This window comes from Xyrauchen texanus, chromosome 6 (assembly GCF_025860055.1).
Source record: "Xyrauchen texanus isolate HMW12.3.18 chromosome 6, RBS_HiC_50CHRs, whole genome shotgun sequence".
Classification (NCBI taxonomy): Eukaryota; Metazoa; Chordata; class Actinopteri; order Cypriniformes; family Catostomidae; genus Xyrauchen; species Xyrauchen texanus.
In genome coordinates this window covers 26,998,086-27,023,255 of record NC_068281.1, presented here as the reverse complement: position 1 = coordinate 27,023,255, position 25,170 = coordinate 26,998,086, and the positions used below count along the sequence as shown (strand labels likewise).

Genomic DNA, 25,170 nt, shown 5'->3' with positions numbered 1-25,170 from the left:
GGCTGGCACGGTGAGGGGCTGTTTGGGTTGGCTGTGTTAAGAGAGCTGGAACCACAGTGCAAATTTTAGAATGCTGTCAGTTGCCATGGTGAACAGAGAGGGCTCAGGACATTTGACAACTTGTTATCAAAGACCTTAACATCATTCTGCACACCTTTCTAATCACTTGTAAACTGTATCAACACCAGAGGTTGACAGGTTGTGAATTTCAGTCAGATGGGATAAATTCACTTAAATGCATATTACTTATAATACTACTTAAACCTTTTAATAAAACTCTGCCTTCATAATATAGTTAACCCTTGCAAAATTTGACTTTTGACTCAAATCTTATTGTTGCTGAGAAACTGCCCTTGTGATAACTTCCATGTGTGACAACTTATTGAAATACTTAGGCCTTTAACGAAAATAATGATTTTTCTCAATATCTCTTCACTGTCAGCGAATTAAAGCAGAGGAAGATCTTTACCAAATACAGGCTTAGTGATCACAGCCATAGAAAAAGTCAGACACAGACAAAAATGCAAACTTGGCTTCCAAAAAAAGAAAAGAGTCTGTGCTCACTGTGATACTGGTGAGGTTGAATCAGAGACACACTTTCTCTTTTACTGTTTAAAGTTTAGGGAAGTAAAGAGAAATACTTTAAAATGCAAATAAATAAATAAAATGCAAGTGTTTTTGGGGAGGACAGATTCGCATCAGCTGCGGCAAATCTCATATTTGAGCTGCCCTCTTAGAAATCACGGCACAACAATATAGTATTCTTAATGTTCATCAATGTTTTGTCTATTCTATTGTATTCGGATCCATTTTATTCTATTCTATATTGTACACTATTATTATTTTCTTTCCACTACTGGTATTTTATTTTTAATATATATATATATATATATTTCTTTTAACATATTTTATTACATTTTGTTAAACAATCATAGCAATAAAGTACTTCAATATCAAGCATAGCAAAGGACTTATTGTTGTGTGGTGCACTATAGTGGTGGTAAAAAAATAAATAAAAAGACTTTCCTGTATTCATGCTGCTTTGTTTGAGCCCCAAACATTTGCAAATGATTTTTGGTTACGTTACAAAAGTTTTTCCCCTCTCCACACAGGAGTGTGTTTGCCATGCTTTGTAGATGTGGTTCCTGTTAAGAATGAAGATGGCTTAGTCATCATGTTCATCCTGAACTTCGAGCTTGCAGATCAGCAGGACAGGCCTCTCGACAGCCTAGGCAAAGACATCAAGCACAAACACACCATCCCCTGGCTCTCTAAAGGTACTGAGATATGATTCACAGATTCATATGCTGGTATCGCTTCCTTCCTTTGTAAAGCAAACATGTCAATTTTGCTTAGAAATTCATAAAGAGGTGTAACAATGAGGTGATGTGCTTTAGTTGTAAAGGTTTTGAGCATTGTCACTCAATCTTGTAGTTGTAAGATTTCAAAAATCATAATCAAAAGATAATATACCACTAACAAAAAGTACATTTAGTCATGGTTGGAAAGAGTACTGAAAAACAATACTCAAGTAAAAGTACTGTTACTGCTTAAAAAATTTAGTTTGAGTAGAGTAAAAGTACCTCTAAAAGTCCTCTGAACTACTCTAGCTTATATAAAAGTACTCATGAGTAGTGAGAATTGAGTACTGAGTTGTGAAAGCTATGCCCCTTTATAATTAAAACTTATTCTGCAATTTCAAAAGTAGCACACATACAGTAATTTACATTCCCGTTCATGGCTGTTTGTCAGAAAGTAAAAAAATATATAAGTATTTTATAGGTGTTTGTGACTGACAACTTTTAAAATACATCACTTATCTATGATACTGTAAACACTTAATGAATCTAATGGAAAAAAATAAAAATAAAAGGGCTACATTATTACAGAATGAATAGATGAAAAGGTTATTTTCAATACAATGATCCCTATTTTATATCGTAATGTATGAAACAGTGACATTAAAATCAGTGTTTGTCTATTAGGGAATAATTTCCCTTAATGCCGACAGAGAAGGTTACTGTTGCACATAAAACATGTTCAAAACAATGCAATGAATGCAAAAAACAAAAAAACACTAAAAAAGCAGGGCCACTTGGAACTTCATGTTGGAGGGGGTAGAGGGGGTACCATTTGTTTGGTACAGGGGCCATATCAGACTTCAAAGGAATAAGTAACACAAAAATGTATATTCTCTCATCATTTAGTCAGCCTTATACCATCCTGAATGTGTTTGACTTTCTTTCTTCAGCAGAACACAAGTAAAGATTTTTAAAAGAATATTTCAGCTCTTTTGGTCCATGCAATGCAAGTGAATGGGTGCCAAAATTTGGAAGCTCCAAAAATCACTCAAGTCAGCATAAAAATAGCCCAATCCATGTCTTCAGAAGAGATATGATAGTTGTGGGTGAGAAACAGATAAATATTTAAGTCAATGTTTACTATAAATTCTCCCTGCTCAGTCAATCTCCACTTAAACTTTCACTGTCTTCTTTTGATTTTGGTGATTCACATTCTTCATGCACATTTACTGGGCAGGATAAAGAATTTATAGCAAAAATGGACTTCCATATTGATCTTTTTCTCACCCACACCTTTCATATCTCTTTTGAAGACATGTATTTAACCACTGAAGTCTTCATAGGCGGAAATTGCGGGGGTGGGGGGGTGTAAAATATCATTAAAATATGTGTATTGTAAATAATATAATGATATATTCTTAAAATAATTGTTTAAGAAATAAAATAATACAAAAGCAAACGGGGCAACAACAAAAAACCCCTTGGTGTCCCCTTCAAAAATTGCTCTTGAGAATTGTTATGCTTATTGTCCCCCCCAACATTTTGATGAAATTTTCGCCCCTGGAAGTCTTATGGATTACTTTTGTGCTGCCTTTATGTGCTTTTGGAGCATCAGAATGTTCCAATGGACCAAAAAAGAGCTGAGATATTCTTCTTAAAATCTTAATTTGTGTCCTGCTGAAGAGAGAAAGTCATACACATTCGGGATGGTATATGGGTGACTAAATAATGAGAGAATTTTCATTTTTGGGTGAACAATTAAGTAGAACATGGGGGGCCACATTGTACTCTTTTTGAGTTACAATGTTCAACATTGATTTAGTTCTTATATCTTTTAAGCCCAGAAATATTGTGTTCTCATTCTAATGCATGATGCACAATTTTCTGAAGTTTGTGACGGGTGGAATGTTTGCCTGAAGTATTGCTCTACAAAGGTTGATACTTTTCTATCAGGCATTAGAAAAACATGATAAAGGCTGTGCATAATTATAAAATATTTTACTTTCCTGGTCATTTATTATACAAATTAACACACTCTCTACATCAGGGGTCAGTATTATTGAAAAACGTACAATATTATAAAAAATATATAATTATTAATAATGTCACTGTTTTATTCTATTACATAAATACATTTAAAGATACTCAAGTTATTCAGCCAAAAGGATTCTTGTTACCTTGTTGTTTGATTAATAGCCTTTATATGACATAGCCTGCTATACAGTGCTCAATTCGGTTACATGTACACTTCAAGTCCAACATTTTGATGCAAATCCGCTTTTTGTCCCACTGTTTATGTTCACATTAGACCAAACCGACTGATTTACATTAATGCCTCATCAAGACGGGCATTGGTGGAATTATAAAGTGTATTTGACCGCAATAGTGCTCAAACATTAGCCGCCTGTCAATCAAACAGCACGCAGCGACAGACGTCAGGAAATTAAAATTCAGTCTTTTATATTTTATCTAGGTCAACCAAACAGTGGTGGTCTTGCTGTCCTGATCGATGTAATGAACACCCCTGGTCTAGATGTTGAACAGAGGCTAAAAATGTTATCATTGGTTTCAAGGGCATCTCTCTCTCTCACTCTCTTTCAGATAAAAATCAAGATAGTTTTATTGCCCAGCCCTATTGATAACATTGCCTTAATCTCTCACAGCAGCCCAATAATCTCAGTGGTAAATAGATAAATTACAGGCTACGTTATAGACACATCTAGTAAGCAGAATATGTTTCTTCAAATTAGAGGCTGGATTAATTTTGTTATCTGTTACCAAAGATGGAGGGAAATTAGCGCAGTAAAAGTACAGTTACAGCACTTAAAATGTACTCAAGTAAAAGTATACATTTTTAAAACTATTTAAAAGTACAATTCCTGGGAAAAACTACTTCATTACAGTAACATGAGTATTTGTAATTCATTACTTTACATCCTTGCATTTAGTCAATTAGTCGTTGGACAGTCAGGAACTGGGAAAAAGCACATCACCGACATGGACACCAAACAAGATGAACTTGCACTGGATAGCACACACGAGGAGACAAAAATAGGGATGGAAATCAAACAGGTTAACAGACAGGGCAGGTGTGACTAATTAAATAATAATAGGCAAACAAGGAGGCGGGGTATGACGCAAGACTGAGGGAGACGTGGCGATACAGAAACAAAACAAAGCCACGTGTTCTCACAAGACACAGAATTGGCACGAGTGCATTTCACCTAGACAACAGGGCAACATGCGCTTATGCCAACCAACAGATAAGACGAGAGAATGCACGGCAATGTTAACAAAGCAATGCCATGCATTCTTACACTAGACAAAGCCTGAGCGTATTTTGCGAGGCAAACACAACCCCATACATGCAATAGGAGACAAAACGAGACAGCTGTGCGAGAGTTCATCCAAACACAAACCCGACACCTCAGACTGAAGTGACCGAAACCTCAGCACAATGTGAAGACGGCTCGCAATCCGGGCGAGCAGCACAACGTAAGCGCAATGCACAGTGAATGGGTGGCTGTGAGAGACAGACATAAAAGATTGACGTGAGTGCATGCAGCCAAGATGACATAAGCGCAATTTACTCACACCAATAGCAGACAGAACATGGAGCATGCATGTCCAGAACCCTACACCAACTAAAACCGAACCAGACAGGGAAGTCAGGATCCAGACACCATGCTCTGAACATGAAATTTGAGACCAACCGAAGAATGCGGCAGGGAAATCACAAACGAAGCTTTGCGCTCACACAAAGACAGAAAATTAAACACAAGACAGACATAGAAAGATTATGTCTTGCCACACAAAAAGCCTGACTGACAGAGTGACAGGACCATGACAGTGTATTGTAAGATCATGCAGAGTGTGCATGGATAATGTTTTGGATTAGTGTAATTGAGGTAGTGGCTTTCTTTTGTGATTGTGTGACTGTTTTAAGATGTATTTGTTTTGTTTCTGTGTATTTTTATCAGATGCTTCTGTTTGGTGACAATTATGTTATATATGTATTGTTAATTAAGTTAATTATATTATAATTATGTTATATATTATATGTTGTCATATGTCTTCTAGTTGTCCGTGATGGTGATTACTACTGTATGTACAATTTTCTGCAAAACAAATTTATAAGAGATATACACAATAAAGTATTTTTTTGATACTGATTCCTTACTCTTGACCTTGATCTTCTCAGCAAGAAGACGCCAGCTCAGGTTTCCTCTGCCCCTCTTGCGCTCCCTGAGTGGCAGCAAACAGTCTCTACAGGACGATTCTGAAAAGGGTTATATGCAGCCAATGCCTCATATGGGCCATGAGTCAGTAACCCTGGACAAACTGTTGTCCCTGCCTGAGCGCTCTGCGCTGGGGGGATCTCAGCTTTTTTGGTGGGAAGATAAGGCCCAAAATGAGCCCGAAAATGAGCCACGGACATCAGAAGTGTTCCCTCCCCTGCCCCAGGGCTTCTCCCAGTCCTCCCCACGCCTGCACAACCTCACATCAGTGGCATCTCCTTCTAGCTGCAGCATGGCCTATAGTCGCTCCTGCGAGAGCCTTTGTGGCATGCGGCCCTCACCCTCTACCAATGACTTTAACTGGGACTGGAAGCTGCCCATCAGACCCAGTAGCACAGGTAATGATAGGCGAAGGAAGTAATGTTTAGAGACATCAGGACATCAGTGAAAGTTATGTTTGTATATACATACAAAAAAAAAAAAGTGAATAGTGACTGAGGCCAACATTATGCGTAGCATCTCCTTTAGATGGAAAGAAAGAAAGTTAAATATATTGTTTTCAACTTGAATAAAAAAGTAATTTAGATGATACACAAGAAGTAAATTTTTTAGGTTATTTGAAAGAAATTGTAATGATTGAAAATAAATAGATGCCAAGTAGATGCTCTGAGTAATTGGACCTTGTTCTCTTCTCCTTCCAGGCACCATGCACCGCAAATCCAGCTTGCAGAACGCCACTTTGGACTCAGACCTTATACGTTTCCGGACCCCAGTTCGGGCCTCACAGATAACGCACAACTTAATAGACATAAAGCCGGATCCCTTAATCACTGTTCCGGCCAGTGAGATTGACATCATCGCCCCCTGCAAACTGATAGACCGAACCCATAATGTGACAGAGAAGGTCACTCAGGTGAGATTTTTCATTCAATATTAGAGTGAAACTCTAGACGAATTATTGAGGCTTATTACGATTTGAGGATGATTTAGAATGTGGCATTTGAAACTGCTCTGACTGAACTGCTCCTTAAAACAATGCAATTTTAGAATGACAAATGATGAAATCTCATTTTAATAAAGATGCTGACTGATTATATATATATATTAGTATATACTGTATAAATCCAGTGTATATACAGAATATCCAGTATATCTATAATTTAATAATAGCAAATGAGACATCTACAAAATTGTAAAAATTAAATGAATGCATTATGTATATAATTAATTTTACACTGAAGTGCACTGTCCATTGACAAGACTATCGGTAGATTTTGTTACTGACACGGGGGGGGACTAACACTTCTGGTTATCGACCATGCTGACACAGTTCTCGGATGATGACGTTAATCCTAAAATGCCTAACAATTGACATTTTGGTCAGATGATTAATTGTCCTGTCTGATATGTCATTTTATATTAGGGTATTATTATTTCACCCTTCCCTCCATTAGACTGAATGGTAGAATGGATTTTGTAGTGGTTTGCTTGTTTTTGTCCAGTTGATGGCAGTAGAAACAGCGATTACAATATTTAATGTCTGCTTGCAGTTGTAAATTTAAGACAGGAAATTCTAAACTGTGGTCTCATGGCATTCTCAGAAGTAATGTAAATAAAACTAATTTTTGTAATTTAAAAATAATTTAAAAAGTGATTCACCTGTGATTAAAGCTCCACAAATCCCTGTACAGTATTTTATAACTGTTCCACTGGAATACCTAATACCTGTGGTTAATGGAGTATCCGGTCAGGGTCATACAGTAAAGCTGACAGCTGTGCATTGCTGGCTGAACAGATACTTTACTTGCACTGGATTCCCATTTGATGGGCATTTCTACAGAGCGCAGAGGGAATGAGGTCATGCCAAAGGTCACATGGCACATGCCGCGAGGTGTCCTTCCATTTTCAGCTGAGTTATCTGGATGCCCTATGACAGAAAGATCTATATCTCCACAACCAAGCAGCCATTAGTACTCATGTGGGTGTGTGCTCAGAGATGCTTAGTCATTTGTCTGTTTGGAATCCAGTACCCTGTTGACATAATCACTGTTTTGGCTCAATGTTTAGCTTTCTTGAAGTTTAACTATGGCTATTGTAATATTATTCAAAACCAGCAAAAGGTACAGTGTAAAATATATAAAGAGATTTTTATTGCTTTTTTGGCTTGTAAACTCTAATAATAATGTTGTAAAGGAATGTTTGAGGTTCAGTTTCAAGATTCAAGTTAAGCCCAAATGACAGCATTTGGGGCATAATTACAAAAAGATATATATGGCCAATGCTGAATGATGTTGATATACATTCATCCATACCTAGATCTTGTAGACATAGAATAGCTAGTGCGACTAATAAGCCAGCTCATGTGAAGTTCTTTCCAGCAGGGCTCTCAGAATGGCCACTTCATATTACAGTGTTGGTCTTCAAAGCAAAAATGTAGTAACTACACCATCACTGAAATGGAGAACAACAATGTAAAAGTTTTTTTATTGTTCAGCCAAATGTGTATTATAAAATAGTCTCAATCTGTTTTCTCTTGATCTGTGCATAGTTGTGCCCAACAGATCATGCATCATGAAAAGTATCAACCTGCAGTTGCTACCATGAGTATCTGTTTCTACCCAACATGATCACACAAAAAAATCAACATGCTGTATCCAAATCTTGCACACACAATCTCTATGACATGGGTTATGGTCCTGTGGAAACCAGAAAGTAGTTGTATTAAAAAAAAAATGTTGAGCATGATTCAGAACATGATTCATTTTCACTCCATTGATGGATTAGGTTTTGGATTTGGCAGTGGGGTTAATAAAATATGCATTCCAGTTTTTAGGTGCCTTAATATCACCTAATAGACCTCTCAATTTCCCCACTGTCGTGAGCTGGAAATTAGGTTTTTCTACGTGCTCGATTTCAACTCGTTTCAATGCCGTTTTTTTCTCCATCGTAATGTGTATTGTAATCCATTATACAATATCCATATATATACACACACATATATAGATATATATATATAGATATATACTGTATCGATCACATGAGGCAAATGCAGCTTTCAGATCAGCTTTGGATTTTTTGGATCAAAGCAAAGGTTTTCACATTGGATAGTGGATACCAACCCGAACCGGTTAGCGTCATTGGCATGTATATCCATCTGTTTATCATTCTGCTTCTCCCTTCTTATTGTGATTTGAAGAGGAGACTCTGTTGGTGCTTTTTACTACCCCATTGGTTAGTAGTCATCGTTACGCATGCAAATCAGTAGCACGGTTTGAAGGTGTACATTCCCCATAGTGTCAGCCATGACGCAGCATTCGTGACTGAATTGAAAGGTAACGACTGTAACCATGGTTCCCTGAATTGAGGGAATGAATGCTGCGTAAACTGGCTGCGCTACTGAATCTTCACTACAAAGGTCGAGTATCGCTTGCACCCACCCTTCAGTCGAATATTCTGAAATGATAGCGTTTTACACCGCCGTTATATACGCCAGCTGATGTATTTTAATCTCCCAAATAAAACATTTCATCCCTCATTTCAGGGAACCATGGTTACAATCGTAACTTTATTGTTTTCTTCCTCCAGGGAGTGCATGGCCACTCAGAAAACCGAATCCATTCATCCGCATTTAATTATCATAAAGTTTTATATCTCATGAGAAATTTTACACTAGTTAGTTTTTTTTTTTTAATAAAAACTGATCATTGCAGGGACTTTTACCTGTGAATGGAAATTAGCCTCAGAAGTCTTTGTAGAAGTATTTATTAAATCTTCTTCCAGTAATATCAAACAACTGTGGCCCATCCTGGCCAGTGCTGAAAAAAGTTACAAGGATCATGTAGCAGTGCTGTCTATGTGCTGTTTTGGTAGCAGTTTAGACCCCTGGACAATAATTTACAGCTGATTAATTATACTGACAAACTGAAATAACCACTGAAATAAAAACGGACCTTTTTGCCATAATTCACTCGTCATTCAAAAGCAGTGTGACTTTTTCATCAGTGAAACACAAAATTGAGGGATGAGAGGATTGTGTTTGTGGCTGTCCAATCTCCAAAAGCACACATCAAAGAATCTTAAAAGTCATCCATAACACTTCTGCCTTAGATTTCAATTCTTCTGAAAATGATATTGTTGTGAGGAGAACAGACCGAAATTGAAGTGTTAATTCAACTCTTCACCCATTTGAAACTGGCATGCAAGTGAGAATGGCTTGTTTACATAAGCACTACAAGCGCACCTGACATCATGAACACTTTGGGCTGTCGAGAGCTGTGTCCACAGGATGTGCTGTAGAGCCTGGCGGAAGTTTAAACAAGGCAGGAGAAAAGGCAGAGGAAAATAAAATGTGCACATTGTTTCTTGTGTGTATTGTCACTATTTTGTTGAATATGTGAATGTGAACGAGATTTGAGAACGGGTTAGTCTTCTGCGCCCCCCTTACAATACCTCTCGCCCTCTTTGAGAACCACTGCTTTAAGCAGTTTCCAAGGGTTGCTTGGAAAGATTTTGATTTTGCTTTGATAAACCTATGACAAAAAATGTATTATGTAAAGGGCACACACTTATCGGTTCGGAGTGGAACTTCAATAAATTGCCCATTGAAGGTCTCTGCATTATGTTATGTTTAGATGTTATTTAGGATTTGGTTGTAAGTTGTAAGTAGACATTTTAAACTTGTGATTGAGTAGGTCGTTTGATGTTTACAAAGAATGGACCTAATCTGCATACAGCATCTGGTCTCTATGAGAGATCTGGGAGGGGTCATTCCCCTGATAGAATACAGTATTTTACTAAGTTCTTAAATCTTAATCTTACTACGTCTGTTTTACCAATGGCACTGAGACCTCTTGAATTATACCAAACATGTATGATCAGACAACCTTTTACATTACAGAACAGGAAAAGTCACAACTTAATTTTTGTGTCCTTTTACCGGAAATCGCACCTTTTGGGCGTAGACATTCTGGTGTCAGTCTTACAGTTTTAAATCATTTATTATGATAAATGTTTTTTGTTCCTTTTAAAGAAAAGTTTTATACGTTTGTGTAGATGACTAACACAGAGATTAATATATGTGCATTTATCCAAAGCAACTTACAGTGCACTTATTACAGGGACAATCCAATAAGAGCAACCTGGAGTTAAGTGCCTTGCTCAAGGACACAATGGTGGTGGCTGTGGGAATTGAACCAGCGACCTTATGATTAACTGTTATGTACTTTAGCCCACTACGCCACTACGCCACCACCACTCTGACAGAAATCGCTTTTCAGCCTCACTCAAAACACAAGACTGCTTTTCATCATCACTCAAATAAAATGTCCACTTTTCAGTTTCACAGAACACTACTTATCTCCCCCGACTCTCGCTGTGAACATAGAGATGGCAATTAGTCACAATTCATCTCAGGTGGCTGTCCTTACCACTTTCTCTCTCCCCAGATTGGCACTCGACCATGCCCTTACCTCCACATACCCCTACCGCCTGACTCAGGCCGGGGGAACCGACTAATGTACAGCAACGTGCGCTCCTCCCCCTCCACCATCTGGGACAGTACAGCACCCAACACACTATACAATGTGTCCATCTGTAACACAAAAGGGAGAAAGAAATCAGGGGAGTGCAAAAGCAGCCAACCACAAAGTGCAGGTTTTACCTGTGTGAAATCTTGTTGGCATGACTCCGTCCACTGGACTGGGTCTTGGGCTCCCTTTTTAGTGAGATCAGTCAGTGGGCTGGTGATATCGGAAATATTAGGCACAAATCTTCAATAGTAGCCGGTCAGCCCCAGGAAATGTCTCTCCTCCTTTTTGGACTTGGGTCTTGGACAGGTCATGATTGCTGGAGTTTTATCAATTTGGTGTCGCACCTGCCCATGACGCAAATGCAGTATTGTCTCGCCATGTGACCTCAAAAGGCCGTGAGTAATTTCGAGCAATACAAGAACTTTATCTCCCTGTGTAAACTCCCATAGCCAAGCTTCCCTGTTATACAGCTGGGACTGACGTTCTTGAGCCTGTAGCAAATTCTCCTGTGATATTCGACCCAGTGTGAGGCCTCAGGTCAAGAACGTATTGAATTTAATTTTTGCTTTGTGAAGGCCTCTCCTCCCAATTTTCCTTAATGGCATCTAACACGCCATGGGGCTTACACCCATATAACAATTATAACAGGGAAAACCCTGTGGAGGCTTGCGGGACCTTTCGCAATGAAAAAAACAGAGGTTTGAGCCACTCATCCCAATTCCGAGCATCTTTGTACACAAACTCATCATATTACTTATCAAACTTATCATATTTTTAAGGTCTTATTAAATCGTTCGACCAAGCCATCCATTTGTGGATGGTACATGCTTGTCCGAATCTATTTAATACCTAATAATTTGTACAGCTCGCGTAATGTACGTGACATGAAAAGAATGTCTTGATCAGTGAGGATTTCTTTTGAAATCCCCACTCGGAAGATTATTCTGAAGAGTGCCTCCGCTGACATGTTGCAAAGATGCACTGTTTCCGGGTATTGGGTTGCACAGTTCACCAGAACCAACACAAAGTGATGCTCGCATGCTGACCGTTCTAATGGCCTGACGAGGTCCATGCCAACTCTGTCAAAGGGAACCTCGATCAACGGAAGAAGGCGATCAACGGAATTCACCAGCTGTCATTCGCGGCATGTCACATACCACCGGCTATCATCCCGCAAATGCCCGGCCAATAGAAACGACCCAAGAGATGGTTTAGTGTTTTCCCCTGTCCCAAATGACCCGTCATCGGACTATGATGAGCCGCCTGGAACAACATTTCCCAGTTCCTTGGTACTAACAGCTGAATTGTATCTTATTTTGTCTGAGCATCCTGCATCACTCAGTACAACTGATTGTTTATTATTGAGAAATACAGATAAGTGAGTGCAATCATAGGCGGAAATCGCGGGGCGGGGGATGGGGGGTTGTCCCCCCCTAAAATATCATTAAAATATGTGTATTGTAAATAATATAATGATATATTCTTAAAATAATTGTTTAAGAAATAAAAGACTGCAAATGCAAACGGGGCAACAACAAAAAGCCCCTTCAAAAATTGCTCTTGAGAATTGTTATGTTTATTGTCCCCCCCAACATTTTGATGAAATTTTTGCCCCTGTGTGCAATACGAGGCTGAAGGCGTTGACCATCAATTACTTTCACTTGGTCAAACGCGTGCTTAAGTGTCTCGTCTTGTGTCTGCTCTAGGGATGGGTAAGCTGAGGCTTCCCCCTCCCTTACGGCATCATGATGCGGAGCTGCTGTAGACTGCCCTGGCTCTGACTCCCTTGTCACCCACACCATCCCACTGTATTACAGGACCCATCCACACACAACCCCTTTAACAATCAGGGAAAAGCTGGCCAATTTGTACCCAGAATTATTGGATGGGTGAGGCGGGAACTAACCATAGCCTCAATGTTATGCTGTTGACCCCGAAATAGAATAGTAACAGTCACTGCAAGATAATCGTAAATTTCCCCATGCACACACCTCACCTTCACCCGATTATTTGTAGTCAATGCCCCATTTTGAACCAAGCATTGATGAATGGATGTTTGGATCTCAGAGAGATAGCGGGGCGTGTCGGCCCCCGGATACGGCTCTAAATGGTCCGACGCCATCCAGCCACGCCGGGTGTTGGACTGAACCCGGATCCTTTCAGATCCATGAATTGCACCAGCATCATGAGATCAATGACATGCCCAACTTCACTGGGCTCCTCAGACAGCACCCACCAATGGCAGGCGTCACAGAGCTGTTGAGCAAAGGCAAATGGGCTGTTGAGCCTGGTGGATGCTGGCGAGGGATCTGAAAACCTCCTCCAGCAGCAAAGACGACTCCATAATAGCGTACCCTTCCTCCTTTTCTCGGGTTCTGGCACCAGTGTGATAAAGGTTCCTGCTGGGCAGACAAAGTAGGAAGTGGGAGACAGTTTCCACAGTTCACAAAAAATTGACAGAAATCGCTTTTCAGCTTCACTCAAAACACAAGACTGCTTTTCAGCATCACTCAAATAAAAAGTCTGCTTTTCAGTTTCACACAACGCTCTCTCTCGGGGAACACACAAAGACTCTGGTCTGTCTCGCTCTCAATTCTGTGGACTTACCGTCCTTTATCTCCCCTGACTTTCACTGTGAACAGAGATGACAATTAGTCACAATTCATCTCAGGTGGATGTCTTTACTGCTTTCTCTCACCTCCACACACATTTTATTTTTATCTCGTGCTCTTGACATATTCCCTGTTACCTAACCAGGTTGGGAAAGGCAGACGATTACATACTGCATTGATTAGCTTGTGTGGGATGCTCTGTGATTGAGTTTTTTTCATGTGAAGCCCAGTATGATCAGTATTAGCTCTGACATATTCTCAGTGAGGGCTATTCTGTTTTTTTCTGTCTCACTGTATCCACATACTCTTCCACCTTTCTGCTCACAAAATGTTGTCTGGGTTACTCATAAGAGATTCTGTTTTTTGTTCATGGTGGTGTTTTGTATATTGTTCATGGACAATATACTAAATAAATATACCTACACTGTGTGTTACAATAGCTTCTGCTTTTAAATCCATACAAGCATTTGCTGTCAGAGATGTATTACTGACCTTACAATATGTGTTATTTTCTATCCGGACTAAATCAGTAAATTATTGTGTCACATGTATTAAAGCACTAAGATCATTTTTGTGACTTTTTTCTTTCACATATTCTTGCATGTAATACTAGGCCTATACTTTCATCATATTTTAGGTTAAGAGTTTTATCCCCCCTGTAATGTGTTTTTTTGTTTCCCTGCAGTTCCGTTCAATTCAGTTGTCTAATTAAATTGTACAAACTAGACAATCAAAGTTTGTTTGATTTAATTGCTTATCTGGAATAACATAAAATAAGCTCTTCAGCAGTGAGGATTTCTCTTCTTGACACAGGCAACATAATGCCATGGTATTCACACTGATGCATAAGGTATTCTTAAATCGTATCTAAAATGAATGTGAGTTTTACCATCGTGCTCTTTAGGGAGTTGGCCCATTTGGAAGTTATAAAACAGCATGGATATATTAAGGAGTCCTTTTGTGTCTAGACTTTAAAATGTATTTACTTATGCTAAAGAGATACTGTAGAGATCACTGTCATATGTTGTTTTGGATATCTGTAACTAATACTAAGTTGTAGATACAGTTTGCATTTTGCAATGACCATTAGGAAAGTAGGGAAGGAGAAACAAGTGACACTAATAACTGTGTTTTTGATTTCCTGTCTATTGTTCTTGACATAATTTGAAAGCTTCAAGTAATTTGGAAACGTAAACACCTGAGTGAAAAAAGCAGCAGTGACAGCTACTCTATTTTCATTGGTGCCTTCGATCAGAAGTAATTGAAACCTCATGCTTTTGATATATAATCTAGATCCTGGAGCTGATTGGGAACACAATAATAACACATAAACATGTCACATGATGATGTGCAATACTTTCATTTGCACATTTCATTTGCAATGACTTCTACATTATAAGGGTTATATTATTTTTATCAGGCTGTATATATGAATACATCTTAAACAGCACACCGATAATGAATCAGTGAGAAAATATGACTTTGGGATAGAATAAAAAACAAAAACAGAAAAATAATTTTTACTATTATATAAGCAAGTTATCTTTATTATCTTACTTGTACTGCAGAGACAATTGTTAAAATTGTCTCTGCAGTTTTTATTGTTACTGCAGCTTATTGTTACTGCAGCTTTATATTGTTAAAACTATATTGTTTTTCACCCTTAATGTGGTGGTATATTACTTGATGTTAATTTTGTGCAAGTGCACTGATGCATTGATACTAATTACTGCTTTGTATAAATAATTTTTAGAAAGTAACTTGGAGAGATTGCATGGATAAATAAAGTATATTTAACTGCAAAGACCTCACAAAGTAGTGTTCATCTTAATTATTATTATAAATTTTTTTTGGTTACACTTTATTTTACAGTATGTGTACTTTCAGTATACTTACAGTGTACTTACCCAAGAAAGTACTGAGTAATATTAGATAACTACATGCACTTGATATGGGTAAAGGTTAGAGTTGGTGTCAGATTTAGGATTAGGGTTAGTACCCAGTAATAACAGTAGTTGCTGTTGCTACATGTAAATTTAGAACAGTTCTGTAAAAAAAAAGGGGCTACCATTTTTTGTATGAAATTATGTTTGAATTTTGTGAGAGTAAATGTTCATCTGAAGTCCCATTAGAGGAGAGGATGAGATTGTTTCTCCAAATTCATGAATGATAGCCTAATTCATTATAAGTACTCATGGATGTGTAAGGTTTGCCATTAGTCATTATGAAATGTGCCTTCAGCCAAAAGTATCTCGAGCAAGGTCAGTTAGAAAGGGTCTCATGCTGAAAGGGTGTCTAAAGGGAAACTGAGTAGGTTTAGAACAATGGCTCTACTCAATGCCTTTAGGCATGTTGTGTATCATGTAAATTACGAACATCTCCCAAATGATTTTGCAGTGAATTTAACAACTTTATGGGTGTAAAATTGATTTGATGAACCGATTTTTCAAACAGTTGTCAGCATTGAACAGCTGCGCAAATGCATGTCTTATAAAAAGATAAGACCCCTACATAGAATAAGCAGCTTTAGAAAACAGATTTACATTATTAAGTCAATTAGACATGCTACATTTATTTTGGAAATGGACATGATATTTTTTGAAAGTTTATCAGCACTGGTGCTTTTAGAGTAAATGGTAAATTCCTGTGGATTGTGACATAATAAAAGACTTCAACCTAAACTGTACTACAAGCTTTTGAAAAAAGACACAATTGAATACCAATTGACCAACAGAAGAATATGAAAAGAACTGTTTGTGGGAGGTTTTCAAAAAAAAAGGGTTTTGTAACTTAAGGCGTCATCATTTGTCTGAATAGTAATTCCAAGACAAAACATATCTCCACAAAAGGTCTGTTTTTTTTTCTTCACTCATAAAGTCAAACACAATGTGATTATGTAGGTGGATTATTTGTTGTAGTGGCAGAAACAGTGGCATAATGTTAATCTAATTACTACATTTTATTGACTTGTTTTATAATCATCATAACAATGTCATCATCACTTAGAAAGCAGAGACATACAATACATTGCTGAATGCTTTTACATGGATCAGGACCTCATCTGTTTATAGATCAACATATTATTATTCTAGTAAACCTAGTAAATAGCCATTTTTACATTGTTCAATATGTTATATGCAGTGCCATTAACATTTAAACTACATGGGTCTCAGCCCTCTGCCACTCTGCAAAAAGTTTTATGTCTTGTTTCCCTAGAATATAAAAATCCTCTCAACAACACAAATGTACTTGAGAAACAAAATTAGTAAGACATTAAGACTTGTTTTCTTTATTAAGCAATTTTGCCACTCAGATAAATGTATCTTGTGTTAAGGATGTTTTGATATTCTTACTTGAAAATAAGGAAAAAATACTGATTAGGAAAATTATTTTAGAGCTTTAGGAATTGGCTGCACTTTTTTTAGACTCATTGTGACCTTTGTTGATGCATATTAAATGTACAACATGCAAGACGTCAATCATGGGCAAGTAATTATACTGTCAGAGGTCATTTAGAGTGCATACATGGTCCATGAATCAATTTTTGCAAAGCAAACACCAACCAGCACCTCTAAAAATAAGTGATTGGTCACAGATGCTTTTTTTTGTGTTACATGCCTGAGGTGTAGATGTGTTATTTGTGTATTTTATTAATTTTTTGTTCTTTGGCATTGAGTGCTTAATAATATACTGTATATTGCAAATGTTCATGGGTTAGGATTGTGACATTGAAACCAGGGCTTTAACCACAACTGAGAATAGATAATTGAATTGAATTGAACAAATATTCAGAATAGTGGTCAATTACTGTAATATAGGTTGGTGTTTCAATGGTTGATTGTTAAATTGTTACAAAATTGTGCGCCGTTCTGTAACAAGACTGAGAGCTAGGCACAACAGTGAAGAAAACTCTTGCCCATTTGAGCCTGTTGGTGTTTATCGGGGGAAGAGAGGATATCTATCAAGCCCTGCAGCTGAGCTACAGAGAATGAGGAGGTGGATCAGATAGCCAGCTGCAATTACATATCTTCCCGAGTGGGACTTCCACAGAGAAAAGTGAGAAAGAACACGGACATTAACACAGGGTTTCTGAAAGTGAACAAGGGAGGGAGGGATGGAGAGGGATACCACAGGCAGTTTACGCTCTTTAAAAGGCAAAGCCTGGAAAAAGAGGAACAGCTGCTCCTGTTCATCCACAACACATTCAGTTGCGATGCTGCAAATAGATTTTTCTGCAAAAACCTAATGTGAAGATCAACAGTTAAGCTCATTCTTTGTCCTGAGTTGCTTGGTGTGATTGTACCAACGTGGAAAGGTGTTCGGCAGCAGTAGGACTTCAAAGAGTGGACTATGTGCTTTCAAACTCTGAAGCATGGAAAAAGTGAGCGATCTGCTCTAAAGTTTTTAGACCAACCAGGCTTTTATTGGCTGCCACTTGAGAGATAAACACTGAAAGAAAAGCTTTTAGACAGCGAGTGATTAAACTGAAGGGTTCCACCGCAGAAAATGACAGCAGCTCTCCAGAGGTATGGTGTCTGTTGGTGTCTGTTGAACACTGGAGGATAACTGAGTCCAAGGAGGTATCTGTATGGGACAGAAACATGTCCTTTAGTGCTAGAGGCAGCGTTCCTCAGGAGGGGGCACAAGGGAGCAATGAGCGGAGGAACACACGGGTAAAGAGAGCTGTTCGCATCTCTAGTATTGTTGCCCAAGAGGTGAGTTCCCAAGGGACCTGTCAGTACCCTTAAAAAGTATGTAGATCTGTTGAAAATAATTATGATTATTGGTATTTTGTTTTTACCAATGTTGTTTTAAACTGTACATCTAAATATTTTGTTGTGTGCTTCTAATAATAAATGTTGAGAACTGTTCTCAGAAAATTGTCAGTAAAAAAGGTTTGGATTATTTTGGCATAACCTTATTCAGCACATTTAGTTCTGAGACTATAAATAGTCTCATTCTTTGGAATTTGGTAATGTTCAGTGTATTTAAAGTAAAAGGAAACATTGATTTTTTAAATCAATTGTAATCTAATGGCGGTCTGTGTGTTATTTGTCTCCAGTATTGAGAGAGACTGGAGTTGAGTCGGATGGTGCAAACAGCTGCTTCTAAAATTGTGTCACTTCAGAATTGATTGGATTGTCAGTGTTAGTATTATTTCAGGAATTACTTCAGCCATTTTTCTTGGAAAGCATATCACAAAGGTAGAGAGCAGGATTTTAGAACACAAAAGGAGATGTTTGGTTGAATGTTGGCCTCCCTTTCATTACATCTTTTTTCATACAATGAAAGTGAATGGTGACTGAGACAAAAATTTTGCCTTATGTCTCCTTTTGTGTGTCACAGAAGAAAGAAAGATATACGGGTTTGTAACACTGCCCTTTTTATGGCGGGGTGGTCCACGGTTACACGGAGCTCCCCCAGATGGATAAGGCAGTTGCGGTGCACCTGTGACCATTACCTCTTGCGACCAAGGCCTACAGTGCCGCTGGACAGGCCGCCTCCGCCATGCACGCCATGGCCCTCCTGCAAGTCCACAAGGCCAGGCGTTAAAAGATCTGCACCTGGGTAGTCCTGATCCTGATGTGCTGCAGGAACTGCACTTGGCGTCCGACCTCGCCCTCTGGGCCACGAAGGTCACATCACGCACACTCGGACAGGCAAATGCCATCTTGTGGTCCAGGAACGCCGCCTGTGGCTGAATCTGGTCGAAATGTGGGACTTCGACAAGGCTCCCTTTCTCAATGCCCCCATCTCCCAGATCGGCCTATTCCGCGACACCACTGAGGACTTCGCCCAGCAGTTTTCAAGAAACAGATTGAGGCCATCCAACACATCTTTCCCCGCCCCGGCTCAAGATCCCGCACCACCGTCTGCATGCTGAGGGCATCCCCCTGTGGCGGTGAAACCCCAGGCAGCTCAGCCCCAGCATAGAGCTCCCCGCAGGAGGCGGGCACCCCCCATCTCACAAACCACCCCCCTGGACCTGGAAGGCTCCCAAGTGCTCCTTAGATGGGCAACACGGGGAGCGACGTCTACTACGGAGCTGGTGTTCAGACCACTCCATCCCCCGGTGGAGGGCCGGGTGGAGAATCTTTTGTTTCCTTTGTCTGCCGCACACCCAACGGGCTGCGGTACCCACATTGCCACAAGAAAAGCAGTTTCCTCACACGCTGGGTCACTTAGCCGGTGCCCACAACCTTCTCACGGCAATCAGACACAGAGCACTTGCAATTGGGCCCCCATGAATGCAGACCTTCCACCTTCAAGTTCCCAACTGCACCACACTCGCACCTCAGGCCGGCAGGTGGTGACTAGTCTAGAGAACCTCCACCTCAGTCGTCTACCCGCCCCAGGCCGGGTACACAGAGCATGGTAAGTGTTTCAAGCTTCTCCTCAGCACAACCACCTCGGGACGAAGCAGCACTCCCGACGTGATGTCGCCTGCTCCCCCCGTCGCGAGGCCTCACCTCCAGGTAAGTCACACATGATTGCCCCCTTAGTGCCCCTCTCCCAGAGCTTGGACATGTGGCTTACGCTTTCCAACCAGTCCCGGTGGCTGGCCCGGACCATCCGACTTGGCTACACAATTCAGTTTGCCAGGCGCCCGCCCAGCTTCAGCGCCGTCCACTTCACCTCAGTGCAGGGTGAAAATGCCTCCAAGGACGCAATAGAGCCTGTCCCTCCAGCCTAGATGGAGAAGGGGTTCTACAGTCCCTACTTCATTGTACCCAAGAAAGGCGGTAGGTTGCAGCCAATCTTGGACCTGCGAGTTCTGAACCAGGCCTTACACAGACTCCCGTTCAAGATGCTGATGCAGAAATGAGGGAATGAGCCCCATTAAAGGAAGTGGGCATTCGCATACTCAATTACCTCGACGACTGGCTAATCTTAGCACACTCTCGACAGTTGCTCTGTGCACACGGTGTCCTGGTGCTCAGGTACCTAAGCCGTTTAGGGCTTTGGGTCAACTGGGAAAAGAGCAAACTCTCCCCGGTTTAGAGCATCTATTTTCTCAGCATGGAGTTAGACTCTGTTTCAATGACAGCGCACCTCACAAGAGAGCACACGCAGTCGGTGCTGAACAGCCTGAGTACGTTCAGACCGGGCTCATCTCAACCCATAACTGTCAGCGATGTATCTAATAATCATTTAGTGAATACTTGGAAGCAACTGAGAAATTGATCTTTTACATTTTTGTAAATTGATATTTGTCAATGTGGTCTTTGTTGTTGAGGAAATAAGATCGACAACCCGCTAGAGCTCAAACACTGTACATGCGCTGCAATAGTATGTAGGCAATTGGCCGATGTTTTGATTGGCTGTTGCAATTGGATTTGTTGCTACTGTAATCAATTACGCTATGAGTCTGTAGTTATTTGTGCGTTCGGTGAGAATTTAGGCAGTTTGACATGAATAAACCGTCAAAATCAATAATAATATACTTCAATTTATATTTGATACATTTGTATACTTATGCTGGGGTGGCAGATGGGGCGGCAATGCTTTAACTTATGGTGGCATTTGCCACACCATGCCACCCCGGTAGATCCGCCCCTGCTTTGGTGGGCAGCTGGTGTGAGGTAGGAGGTCAGGAAAGTCTTTGCCTTGAAGCATGTATACTGTAAGCCTGAAACTCACAGGGGAAGCATATAACATTGCTGAATATTCTGTCAACCAAGGCAAAGGTTATTTCTCAGAGATAATGTAGCTGTGTTTTATTTTTTACTGTGGGTGTTATATCAACATTATTAAAATTGTTAAACTTTCTAAACAGTCTAGCACCACTAAATTGATTGTGAACTGATTCATTAGTCTGCTGATTGCAATCTCAGGTACTCTGGGTACCGAGTTTGTTAGTGTAAATTTATAATATTGCAAGTATTTGTTAGTGTAAATTTATAATATTGCAAGTTTAGATTATCCTCTATTGGTTATAGGACCTGCAGCATCACTGCCCCTAAACTCTGAAATACCCTGAAATGTAAATTTCTTCTCTCCAGAATTTGAAAACTCATCTGCTTGCAAACTGTTATTCAAATGTTTATCTTATATTTTCTTGAGCACTGTACTCCCAGTTTTTGTTGCATATTTACTATCCATTTGTGTTTATTAATTGTCTTTTTTCTTGCTGCCACGGTTTATATTAACAATATATACAATTAACGTTATACAGTATATGTGAATAAATGATGACAGAATTTTCAATTGTTATACAATATTGGCCACGGATATTGGGGAATATCAGTGGCCAATAGGAGGTTGTTCCCCAGTCGCTGCCAGTGCTCCCGGCAATGGAGACCGTTCCTCAGTTGCTGCCAGCTCTCCCGGCCACGGAGGCCATTTCCCAGTTGCTGCCAGTGCTCTTGACCACTAAGTCTGTCGACGTCCTCGAGTCTGTCCTCGAGGATGTCGACGAGCCTGTTCTGTTCCCCGAGGCTGTCAATGAGCCTGTTCTGTTCTCCGAGGCTGTCGATGAGCCTGTTCTGTTCTCTGAGGCTGTCGATGAGCCTGTCAAGTTCCCCAAGCCTGTCCAGTTCCCCGAGCTTGTCCGGTTACCCGAGGTTGTCCAGGTCTCGCGGCCACGGAAGCCGTTTCAAAGTTGCTGCCAGCACTCCCGACCACTGAGTCTGTCGATGAGCCTGTTCTGTTCCCCGAGGCAGTCGACGAGCCTGTTCTGTTCCCCGAGGCAGTTGACGTGCCTGTCCAGTTCCCAGAGTCTGTCGACGAGTCTGTCAACGAGTCTGTCGAGTTCCCTGAATCTGTCCAGTACCCCGAGCCTGTCCAGTTCCCCAAGGCTCTCCAGGTCTCCCGGCCACGGAGGCCGTTCCACAGTTGCTGCCAGTGCTCCCGACCACTAAGTCAGTCGACGAGCCTGTTCTGTTCCCCGAAGGTGTCGGCAAGCCTGTCCAGTTCCCCGAGGCTGTCAACGAGCCTGTCCAGTTCCCTGACTCTGTCCAGTTACCCTAGGCTGTCCAGGTCTCCCGGGCATGGAGGCCATTTGAAAGTCACTGCCAGCACTCCCAACCACTGAGTCTGTTGATGAGCCTGTTCTGTTCCCGAGGCAGCTGACGGGCCTGTTCTGTTCCCCGAGGCTGTCGACGAGCCTGTTCTGTTCCCCAAGGTAGTTGACAAGCCTGTCCAGTTCCCTGAGGTTGTTGAAGAGTCTGTCAAGTTCCCCAAATCTGTCCAGTTCCCCGAGGCTGTCCAGATCTCCCGGCCATGGAGGCAGTTTCCCAGTCGCTGCCAGCACTCCCGACCACTAAGTCTGTCGACAAGCCTGTCCAGTTTCCCAAGGCTGTCGACGAGCGTGTTCTGTTCCCCGAGAGCTCCATCTCCCACAGCTCTGCCCCCTGAGACCTTGCCTCCTGTAGCTCCATCTCTGGAGCCTCCTGCGGCTCCACTCCCTGAGCCTCCGCTTCCTATGAACTTTTTGTTTGTTTGTTTGTTTGATTTGTCTTATATGTTATGGAGCGTCAAGAGATGCTCCTTAGATGGGGGTCTCTGTAACACTTGGGACATTCTCCCTAGCAGCCATTAGAGATCGCTAGAAGGACAAAGACTTTTAGTTTGAAGATTGGTTTTGGTTTTTGTTGTGTTTCTGTTCTTTGTGTTCCACTTGATTAATCCCAGCTGTGTCTTGTTAACCTTGTCAGTTGTTGTGTATATATTGCCCTTGTGTTCTCTGTGTCTTTGTCAGTTGTTAACCTTTTATGGATATAGCGATTTGTTCTGTTGTCGTGTTTTGAGTTCTTTTATGTGCATTTCTCTGAGTTTACATTAAAAAACCTGCACATAGATCCTCCTTCTCTTGCCTCTTTCCTGCAAACGTTACAGTGTGTGTAGTCCTGAGGTTTTGTTTGGGAATCTGCTTTCTAGAAATCTGCATTTTAACCTTAACCATTATAAACAGACAAATGAGTCTGAATTTTTTTATTTCAATTATTGTATTATTTTAAGTTTTCTGGTAGACATCCTTTATTTACAGTACTATCCCCCTCTTAGGTTTGTAGACAATTTATAAGAATTACCTGAGCAGGTCTGGCTGTTCTGATCTTTTAAATTAAAAGTGTGTTTACTTCATGTTTTACAGCACAGAGATCCGTTAGGTAATAGATGACTTGGCTTTAGATCAGACCTATAAATTGTGTGGTTGTGAGTCAGAGAACAAGGAGCCAATGAATATAACAGTGTTTAAATGTTGGACTTTTGTTGCGGTCTCATCCTAGCAGGCTATTTTGAGTCCCAAGGCCTGTTTATTCACCCTCAGCATCCTCTTCCTTTTCTATCCTTGCTGTTCTCATCTCCCACCAGCCTCGGAGTGACATGCCCACAACCCACCCCTCTATATGAAAAATACACATGCATGCACATGCTTGTGCACATACACACAGAGCTAATTGACAAGGACAATATAGCTATGCCACAAAAGCCAATGCATGTGGCAGTTGTGAAGTATAAAGTGGATAATTTCCAGCAGTTCCATTTATAACAATACTGTATAACTGAAAGCAGAAATGTATGGGGCCAAGCTCATGTGTGATATGCTTTTAAGAGCATTGTAGAACATATCAGATATGGCAACGCTTCTTTTTTTTGGCTTCCCTCCATCAAATTCACTCATGCATAACATGCAAATTATTTGGTGTTTCAAAAGGATTTTATGATAATACCTTTTGACCAAAAAGATGATCTGACCCAAATTTGGGGAAGATTCACTGAAAAAGTAAAAATAATGATTTGTTTATTTATTTGACAAAATGTACAATTACCACCAGGTTTCGCCCTTCCCCTTATCAGTACGCTAAATTTTACCATTTATAATCATACAGTTTTATGGGCTTCCATTAAAAACTGTAAAGGGGATCATTCAGCATCTATGATGAGAATAGATGGTGCTCTTATAGTAGTAAATGGACAGATCAAGAAGAGCAGAAGTGAGCAGAAAAGGAAAGGACAAGAGAGACACAAGAGTCTGGGGGTGGACATGTCCTGGTTCCTGAGAAAGCCTCTGAGGACAGCAGCTCCTGTGTGCACCGTTGTACAGGCATGGTTCGAGGAGTCTGGGGTTTTGCTGCAGTCTGCTTCTTGTGCTGGGGGCAGTAGTGGTCTAAGTAGTATTTATGGATCATGATTCTAACCTAGGTGCTGAAGCCATTGATCAAGCTTTTTCAGTCCTATTCTTCTTCAGTTGAGACTCAGCTTTCATTTGACACACACATGCCCTGCAAACCAAGCTCCCAGAGCCTTCGCTTTTGGGACAAGATGAGTCCCATTCTTACCCAAGAGGGCAAAAAGGTAAGTGGGACCAGTGAGTTTGGGGTTGCTTTTTTCTTAGTTTATGGTAATTTTATGTTTGTAAACCCTACATTAGATTTATTTCCATGATATCACAAAAAAATTAGTAAGCATCTCTGTTTGTTTGATCGATTTTGTCCAGAACTGTTGTAATTTAGAGTTTCACTTGTGGCTTTTTGTGTCCACAAGCTAC

At 40.4% G+C, this 25,170-nt stretch overlaps 1 protein-coding gene across 2 annotated transcripts in view; it reads left to right on the top strand.

Annotated features, from left to right (window-relative positions):
• Positions 1 to 25,170, top strand: part of LOC127645073 (potassium voltage-gated channel subfamily H member 6-like) — a 66,754-nt gene that overhangs the window by 23,043 nt on the left and 18,541 nt on the right. For both annotated transcript variants that reach the window (XM_052128594.1, XM_052128593.1), the window contains exons 3-5: positions 1,113 to 1,277; positions 5,503 to 5,937; positions 6,241 to 6,452. In XM_052128594.1, coding sequence (XP_051984554.1) covers positions 1,113 to 1,277; positions 5,503 to 5,937; positions 6,241 to 6,452 — 812 coding nt within the window. The remainder of the gene's footprint in view (positions 1 to 1,112; positions 1,278 to 5,502; positions 5,938 to 6,240; positions 6,453 to 25,170) is intronic.